At 37.3% G+C, this 9,369-nt stretch overlaps 1 protein-coding gene across 3 annotated transcripts; it reads left to right on the plus strand.

Annotated features, from left to right (window-relative positions):
- Positions 1–260: 260 nt before the first annotated feature.
- On the plus strand, positions 261–5,646 carry LOC122006093 (CDPK-related protein kinase-like). Of its 3 annotated transcripts, XM_042561439.1 has the most exons (8): positions 261–538; positions 649–1,462; positions 1,598–1,732; positions 2,550–2,599; positions 3,372–3,413; positions 3,514–3,622; positions 3,781–3,859; positions 5,608–5,646. In XM_042561439.1, exons 4-8 carry the CDS (start codon positions 2,571–2,573, stop codon positions 5,634–5,636), a joined length of 288 nt encoding a protein of 95 aa, XP_042417373.1. In that variant the 5' UTR covers positions 261–538; positions 649–1,462; positions 1,598–1,732; positions 2,550–2,570; the 3' UTR covers positions 5,637–5,646. The 3 variants fall into 3 exon arrangements, 2 of the variants coding, with proteins under 2 accessions (XP_042417373.1, XP_042417374.1); XM_042561440.1 differs by having other exon boundaries at positions 266–538; positions 1,598–3,075; XR_006118623.1 differs by having other exon boundaries at positions 267–538; positions 1,621–3,413; positions 5,608–5,627.
- The last annotated feature ends 3,723 nt before the right edge of the window (positions 5,647–9,369 follow it).

Consider the following 9,369-nt stretch of genomic DNA (forward strand, 5'->3'; position numbering starts at 1 on the left):
CAACTATGTCGATATGATGTCAAGCTGGACGTCACTACAAGAAAAACCCTCATAGACATCGGTGGAACAACATCGGTTTTAAGCAAAAACCGATGTCTTTGAGTATTTTACACCGATTTTTCTAAAAACCGGTGTCTATAAGCGCAGATTTTCGCTCATAGACATCGGTTTTTTAAGCTGATGTATATGAGCGTCTTTTTTTTGTTAATAGACACCGATTTTAACAGCGGTTTTTAAAACCCGGTGTCTATGATAAAATAAAATAATTTAATTTTCCCACCAATACTTAAGCCAAATTTGTAACACTTCAATATTTCCTCCAAACCTAAACCTATATCGCGCCGTCCACCATCTCTCTCAGCCTCATCTCCCTCTTCCCCTTCCTAGATCGACGCATGATGCCCTTGCTTCTTCAGCCAACCACACCGCATCTCCTCCATCTCCTCCTTTGGGTAAGAAGAGGCTGCCTGTGTGGATTGGAGTCATCGCCGAGCCGCTAGAAGTGGCCCTCCTCCACTCTTACTCGATCCCATATCTGGTAGCCTCGATTCCTCATCTCCTTCTTTTGATTTGATCCCTCCTTGTCGATCCTCGTGTGGCCAAGACTGATCGAAGCTCCTTGCTCGTTGATTTTGTTGCTCACGGTAGGATTCGGTGCTGCCTCCGGGTGTGTTATCGACTAATCGGTCGACATGGTAAGGGGGAAGACGCAGATGAGGAGGATAGAGAAACTGGCCAGCCAGCAGGTGACCTTTTCCGAGCACCGGAGAGGCCTTCTGAAGAAGGCCTTTGAGCTCTCCGTGCTAGATTAAAAATGGGTGTTGTGTCCTGGGAACCCTAAAGATGCTCCCGCTATGGGTTTAGGAAATGCATGATAAATATACCCAATTATTTACCCGGTCTTCCAACTTCCAATCCCGAAGCCATGGCTTCCTCCTCCAAAGCCCTAGGCGAGCTCCTCCGCTCGCCGAAGCGTCTCCGCCCGATCTCCCTCTCCCCGGAATCCATGACCCTCAAATCCCCCCTCTCCACCCTCCACGCCCCTCCTCTCGCCGCCGGTGAACACCCCTCCGCACTCACGTCGGAGCAGGCGAAGAGGGCGAAGAGGGTCGACGCCGGCCGATCCCTTTCCCGATGGAAGCGGAACCTCAGTATCTGTTCCGAAAGGATCGTGACAAGGAAAGGTACTCATTCCGATCCCTATGTGAAGCTGGGAGAGCTCTTGGTCGAGGAGACATGGCTGGAGGCTCTCCCCGGCCAGCTTCAGAAACCCTACGCGCAGAACCTGTGCAGGTTTGTGGAGATGGAGATGCGCGACAGCGTCCCTATCTACCCTCCACCCCACCTAAGAGCTTATGCTGCTTGTTCGGTTTGGCGGTGTTCAGGATGATTGCTTATGCTGCTTGTTTATAAGGGTCTGATCCAGTTCGGCTCTTTGACAAGAGAGTGAACGCGAAAAGAGGTATAACTTGCACAGTAGTTTACATCGTTGAAATCAGACAAAGATTGATTTATTTGTTGGGGTTGCTTATTGCTGGCTATTAATTGCTTTATAGATTGATTATGTATATATATTTTTTTGGTTTTGCACACTCAGAGCCTGGTTATGTTTTCGACAAGGTCGTCCTGCTGCAATACAATCACATGAGCTTTGGCGGGGCTCCTGTTGAGGTAGAGACAGAAGAAGAGGCAGAAGAGTTGATGCTACAAAATGATAAGGACTCTGCAAACGGTAATAAGCTCAATAGGTTTTAGAATATATAAACATTTTTGGTTGGCGTCTGTTTAAGCTAATAAAACCATTTGGTTGTTGCATACTTGCATTGATGCTTGAATTGTAGGCCGTGGTCATCATTTTCATAGTTATTTCAGTAGGTTGATCATTGTGAAAACACTATGGCTTGTGATCTACGCCTTCGGTAAGTTGAAGATAAAATGTAAATGTGAGTTTGTTACCAGAGATAAGAGATTTTTTGTGTCTCCAACTCCACCTGATGACTATGACATTCACATGGTGCTGATATGTGGATGATAGAAATTCTTCTCAATAGTGGGTTTCTGTAAGAAAATTATCAGTTATTTTCATTTGTTGACATCATGCTGCCAGGAAATTGTTCATGTTCCCTAGCCAAAACTTGAATGTAATTTATATACTCAAACTTCGGGACTACTGATCTGCCTTGTGAAGCTTTTGGTTCTACCTTATATATGGTACCAAGGTTAATCTCTTCTAATCAATATTGCTAGAAAAAAATAGCCATTTCTTCTCTTTCCTGAAATGCACTATTTTTTACTTTTAAGAATAGAACTGACATGGAAAAGTGTGTTTCTGCGTCTATTATAACATGGGTTGAGATAGAAGCATACTGAAACTTCTGTAAGGGTGCAAGCATGTGTAATCACTACACACAGAGTTGGGAGAAATAATGATTATGTTGTTCCACATCATTTATTGTCCATCTTTTTGACTGTTTATTGTGCAGTTATGTAAGTTAATGCCTGTTAAGGTCTTAGGTGAAAGTTATCAAAGTTCATGCTATCTTTTCCAGCTCTTCATTTGACTTCCTTTGATGAAGTCAAGGCAGTCATTATTGGACAGGTAGACTCCTTGACCTGAATCATTTTGTTATGCCTCATTGTATGTCCTGTTCTTTGAGTTTCTTGTTTCTTACGCATGCTACAACTTTGACATTTTGTGCCTCCTGATTCCCATTTATTAACTAGATGAATATCAAGTTTATTCATACTGTCATAGTGTATTGATCTAGTAGCAGTGGCTTGTAGAATGATATTGGTCATTTTATCTGAGGCCTCCATTATTTGGTTCCATGTAGAAAATCGAAAAGAACATGATTTAAATTTTGGTTTCTATGTCTTGCTTTGGTTTGATGAGTTTGATAGTTTAATTATATTTGGTTCTTGTTTTTTTTTTGAAAATTTTTTTTAACCAAAAATGCCAAAATATAATTTGTAATATATTTTCAAGTAAATCCTCAAAGCCTTGTCCAACCATAATAATCTTGTCAAATTTTATGATGCATGTGAGGATGCACTTAACGTCTACGTAGTCATGGAGTATGTCTTAATTAACTCTAGTTAACTTAACAATGAGTAACAACGTTTCTACATATGATATTTGTTCCATGTCACAAGATAGAGTTGATATATCCAAAACTTTTTGCATGTAGTATCCTACTAATATGCCTCTTTGCTTTCCACTTTGTATCCTGCACTAAGGAAAAATGATAATACTTTTCCATACAAATTTTAAAATGAACACTTCTAAGATGATGGGCAGCAATTTTTTTTTTTAAAATTATGTAGTACTTCTGTTAATTTGGAACTCAACAATATGTTTTTCTCTTTTCCAGATTATGTGAAGGTGGAGAATTATTAGAAAGAATTTTATCTAGGTAAAAAAGTAATTTTATTGGCCATAATTTATATCTATTTGATTATTTGAATTTGAAAATTAATAACTTTTGATTGCTTTTTTTCCCTTGTGTTCTCAAGAGGTGGAAGGTACTCAGAGGAGGATGAAAAAGCTATAGTTATTCAAATACTGAGTGTAATCGCCTTTTGTCATCTTCAAGGTGTTGTGCATCGTGATTTAAAGCCAGAGGTTTGTATCATAGAGAACTTTGATTCAATTTATGCAGACATGATATTACTTTAGATCTCTTATTTTACAGGAGCAACTTAGGGTATTCTGCTGTTCATTTCTTTTTCAACATATATTTTTCAGCGCTGTTAATATTTCTTCCTTGTATTTAACAACAGAATTTTCTTTTCACCACTAGAGATGAAAATGCTCAGATGAAGTTGATTGATTTTGGCCTTTCCGATTTTGTTAAACCAGGTGAGCATTGTTTAGTGGCATGGTCTAGTTGATTGCTTTTTTGGTGATGTTAAACATGAAAAATGTTATCCTATTTTGTTATGGATTCCTTTTGTTGTTTTCTCTGGTACCATTTGTTGTGAGTTTCCTTTGCCACGGAAGTATTTGAATTTGGGATCGTTTCCAAGGTTTTTCTGAAGTAAAATTGCTGCTTAGAATCTCAGCGTCCTATCATAATCGATGTTTTTGAGTTTTGTGACCTTGTGCCCTATGATTACAGTAATTGGCTAGTTTGCATCAAGAAAATTCCCTGCTCTTGATAAGAAAGAAGATCATTAAATAGCTTCCTGATTGTGAATACTTCATTACTTGTAAATTAACCAGATATACACTTTTCAGTTGATCTGTTACAGTAAAAGCCAGTAATAGAAACTACTTAACCAGATATACACTTTTAGACCCCCATCTTCATGCACATGGCTAACTGTAACCCGCGAGATCTTCTGACTTTGTGTTTTTCAGTTCAGGGTCTACTAGTTTACTTATCTATTCTGGGTTTTGAAGATACTTTGTGGCCTGTATAACATAGAAGAACAATGAGCCGTGGATATATAGCATGAATCTACTAATATGAATCACAAATTGTTGGATCAAGAAGGATATATCTTGAGACTAGCGAACCCAAAGGGCAAACAATGTTATGTCTTTTCCAACTAATGAATCTCCAAAGGGAAGATAATGTTGAAAGAAACTTGTGATTTGCAGCGAGGCTATGGTTTCCTCAGTTGGGATGTGATAAGGTAGCTAAATAGAGGTAATACAACCTTTAACTTACCCTGACTATTGTATGAACTGATTAGAGGGCTCGTTGAGAATTAAGCTTCTAAACTACATGGAACAAATGATTATCGGAAGTTTGTAGGAAATAAGAACAAATTTGGGTTTATGCCCTCAGTATCTGTTACAAGAAGCTGATGCTGTTTTTGAGTATCAAATATTTTCAAATATGCATCTTACCCAATTTATCAGACACCCTCTTTCCTTGCAATATGGAGGTCTTCCACTGATTATTTCCAGTAAAACTACTCCAAAAGCAAAGATGTTAGCTTGAATTTCCATTTCTTGTTGCTCTCGAGGAACATTATATTCTGGAAGAGAGACTCTGCTGAAGTAACCAGCACTTTTCTTAGATTCTGAGAAAATAATTTTCCAGCTCTCAAAATCAACCAACTGCAAAAGAAATGTAAGAGGGTTTTATAATCTTAATCCATTCCGCTAATACAAAGATGTGAAAAAACAGAAACCAAGTTAGCAGCAAAAATCACTGAAGGAATTATCTGGGAAAGATGAAAGCCGCAAAAAAAGCTCAGACTTGAGTCATGATTTGCTGCAGTTCCACTTAATTAACACTTTCACTGCATATCAACCCACCTTGTGTTTGCCTGCTTCATTGATTGCGTGGTGATGGTGAATTTTATAGCTTTTGCTCCTTATTGTATTATGTCTATTAGCCATGTGTATACAAAGGGCACAGTTGCATTCTTGCTTATGAGATTTGGAAGATGGCATCAGAGGTAGTACAATAAATAGTATATCTCTTCATTTGCTTGTTAACTATGAACATTTTCTTTGTTCTTCTATGCTTCCTTCACTGTTATATTCGTTATCTTCCACAGCAGCCTTTAAAAACTCAGTATTCTATTTTATTTGATACATGCACACATTTGTTTTAGTTATTTGACATATGGTGGATTTATGTGTTTTTACAGTTTACAAATCTCAAGTACTCCAGAGTTGAAATTGTTCGAGTGGGCTGAATGCATGCTAGATTACATTTGAGACAGTTGTACCTTGATGTGTTAACAGAATGTTATACTTTGATTTTGATATCTATTAGCTAGCTTTTGATGTAAAAAGAATGTTTGGGTATTTTATGGATATTGTTGTAAGAAGATTATTTATATAATTTGTGAATATTTGTGTATTTTATGGATATTATTGAATGAAGAATATTTGTACAATTTGTGAATATTTGTATTTTTTTTTGTTATTGTCGGTTTTAAAATCAAATCTGTGCTGTTAAAAAAATATACATATTACATCGGTTTTCCACCGATGTAAAACCGGTGTTATAAAGTATTATTTCATCGGTTATTTACCGTTGCCAAAACTGGTGTTATTAACATACAATATTACATCGGTTTTACACCGTTGATGAAACGGTGTCGTTAAGTGATACTACACCGGTTAATAACCGATTCGAAGATCGGTGTCGTTAAGTGATACTACACCGGTTTTAACCCGATGTCTAAAATGGCAGACTTTTAACATCGGCTTCATAGACATCGGTCGAAAATCAAATAGACACCGGTGGAAAACCGATGTCTATGAAGGTTTTTGTTGTAGTGCGTAGAGGAGAAATACACTAAAGGTAAAGGTCTAGGGCACCACAACATGCCCCTATTCGTACCTGTAGAATGCCGACTCGAGTTGAATCGTCGGTAGCTGGCTGGAGGGTAGATCAAGTGGCAGATCAGCAGAGGCTGGAGTCGGAAGCTAGGGCATCGGCCTTGGGATCTTGAACTCCTTCTCACGTCGACGATCGGGTGGAAACAACTCGGTCCAGTGGTCGAAGGAGATCGGCGGATCCAATGGCGCCGAACAAAACTATGGCATAGGGAAAGAAGATCGGCTAGGGGAGAAAATCGGCGATTGTCATTGCTCCCTGCTCGTCGGGCTCGTTGGCGCTGTTACCGACGACTGGTGTGTTGGTTGCTACTCGGAAAGCCTAGAGGTTCCACTGTACAAAAATTTTGTACAAAGGTCTGAACCTTTTCCTAGCTACCATGTGTTCTTTTAAATTAAATTTTGGATCGCCTGCGGAACTTAACACGTTTGATCCAAAACTTAATCTATTTGTTCTTTTAGGTTTTGACTTGGATCTCCTGCGGAACTTAACACGTTCGACCCAAATCACCTTAAGTTATTAATTCCATTAAATATTAATTTCCATAATTGGTTCCCAGTACTGACGTGGCGAGGCACATGACCTTCTTGGATATGGGAGCAACCACCACCGACTAGACAAAACCTTTTATAGAAATCTAATATTTAATTTCCTAAAATAACTTTAGGTTAACCGAAAAGAACAATCAAATCACAAGGAAAAATAAAACAAAAGAACACAACTTGAAAAAATATATTCGAAATACTAGAATCATAAGCCTCTTGTATTTGGTATTATTTCCATAAATAATTAGCATGATGCGGAAAGAAAAATTACTAGTTATACCTTTAGAAAGACCTCTTGATCTTCTACCGTATTCCTCTTCTAACCTCGGACGCTGTGGGCAACGATCTTCCGAGATGAGAATCCACCAAAGCACCTTCTTCTCCTTTCTTCAAGTTTCGACACACAAAGCTTCCAAAAGATGAAGATCTTTTCCACCAACCAAGCTCCAAGGATACAAGCTTTCTCTCCTTCTTCTTCTTCTCCAAGTAGTATCCGGCCACCACAAGAGCTCCAAGCCAATAGAGAAGGTTCGGCCACCACCAAGAGGAAGAAAGGAAGAGAGGTTGGTCGGCCACAACACCAAGGAAAAGAGGGAGAGAAATAATAGAGGTTGTTCTTAATGAAGCCTTCTCTACCCCCTCTTTTATAATCCTTGGTCTTGGCAAATAAGAAAATTTAATTAAAAACTTCCTTAATTCTTTTGCCATGAAAAGGAAAAATTTATTTAATTAAAACAATTTTCCTTTTCTCAATTTATATGGCCGGCCACACCAAAACTACAAACAAGGAGAGTTTTAATTAATTAAAACTTCCTAATTTGTCTCCAGAAATTTATAAAATTTCTTCAATAATTTAATCCCTTCATGATTGGTTTATAAAAAGGAAATTTAATAAATTAAAATCTTTCTTTTAAACATGTGGATAAAAAGAAAGTTATCTCTAAAATTAAAATCTCTTTTAATCTACAAATAAGGAAAGATATCAAATCTTTTCTCAATCTTTTGTAGAAACTAATAAAAGAGAATTATTAATTTTAAACTTTCTTTTAAATCATGAACGTGGTTAAAAGGAAAGTTTTCTTAAAATTTAAAATCCTCCTTTAATCAACAAATAAGGAAAGATTTCAAATTTTAAACTCTCTTTAAACATGTAGATGATTTACAAATAAGGAAAGTTTTACCAAAATTAAAACCATCCTTTTAATCTACAAATAAGGAAAGAGATTAATCTCTTCTCTTAATCTTTTGTAGAAAGTTATAAAAGGAAATTTTTAATTTTAAACTCTCTTTAAAATCATGATATCCACATAAGAAATAATTTTAATAAAAATCCTTTTAATATTTTAGTGGCTGCCACTTAAGCTTGGGACCCAAGCTTTGGCCTACCACCTATACTCCACTTGGTCTTGGCCGGCCCTAGCTTGGGTTCCAAGCTAGCTTGGCCTACCCCATTGATGGGTAAGAAGGTGGGTATGCGGTGGGTATAAATCTCTATATACTAGAGGCTACGATAGGGACCGAGAGGAGGAATTGGTTTTGGTCTCCCGATGAAATTACGCCCTGAACACACAACTAAATTTCATCAATAATAATTCATTCCACTAAAGAACTATTATTGAACTATCGCACCAATCCCAAATTACATTTGGGCTCCTTCTTATTATGAGTGTGTTAGTCTCCCGTGTTTAAGATAACAATGTCCACTAATTAAGTAAGTTACCGACAACTCACTTAATTAATATCTAGCTCCAATAGTAGTACCACTCAACTTCATCGTCATGTCAGTCCACCTGCATGGTTTAATATGACAATCCTTATGAGCTCCTCTTGGGGCATTCTCAACCTAGATCACTAGGACACGCCTTCTATAATCAACAACACACACTATAAGTGATATCATTTCCCAACTTATCGGGCTTATTGATTCATCGAACTAAATCTCACCCATTGATAAATTAAAGAAATAAATATCAAATATATGTGCTCGTTATTATATTAGGATTAAGAGCACACACTTCCATAATAACCGAGGTCTTTCTTTCTTTATAAAGTCAGTATAAAAGAAACGACTCTAATGGTCCTACTCAATACACTCTAAGTGTACTAGTGTAATTATATAGTTAAGATAAACTAATACCTAATTACACTACGACCTTCCAATGGTTTGTTCCTTTCCATTATGGTCGTGAGCCACTGTTTATAATTTATAAGGAACCGATAACATGATCCTCTCATGTGTTATCTATAATATAAATTAATTGAACAACTACATTTATCATAAATGTAGATATTTGACCAATGTGATTCTTATTTCTAGATAAATGTTTATACCAAAAGCTAGGCTTTTAGTATACACTCTAACTATCTCCCACTTATACTAAAAGACTAAGTTGCCATATCTGCTGCCATACATCCGATTCCCAACCTTCAACATGTCCATCAAAAGCTCTCGCCTTAAGGACCTTAGTAAAAGATCTATAGGTCATCATCCGATGCATTCTAGGCAGCGAACAACTTCT

This window comes from Zingiber officinale, chromosome 7B (genome assembly GCF_018446385.1).
Source record: "Zingiber officinale cultivar Zhangliang chromosome 7B, Zo_v1.1, whole genome shotgun sequence".
NCBI classification, from domain to species: Eukaryota; Viridiplantae; Streptophyta; class Magnoliopsida; order Zingiberales; family Zingiberaceae; genus Zingiber; species Zingiber officinale.

What these genes read in the sequence shown, in the direction of transcription:
- LOC122006093 (XM_042561439.1), top strand. Translation starts at nt 2,571, where the DNA reads ATGAAGTCAAGGCAGTCATTATTGGACAG. An exon ending in AGGCAGTCATTATTGGACAG is followed by an intron (nt 2,600 to 3,371) that starts GTAGACTCCTTG and finishes TCTCTTTTCCAG; the next exon opens with ATTATGTGAAGGTGGAGAAT. An exon ending in TTAGAAAGAATTTTATCTAG is followed by an intron (nt 3,414 to 3,513) that starts GTAAAAAAGTAA and finishes TGTGTTCTCAAG; the next exon opens with AGGTGGAAGGTACTCAGAGG.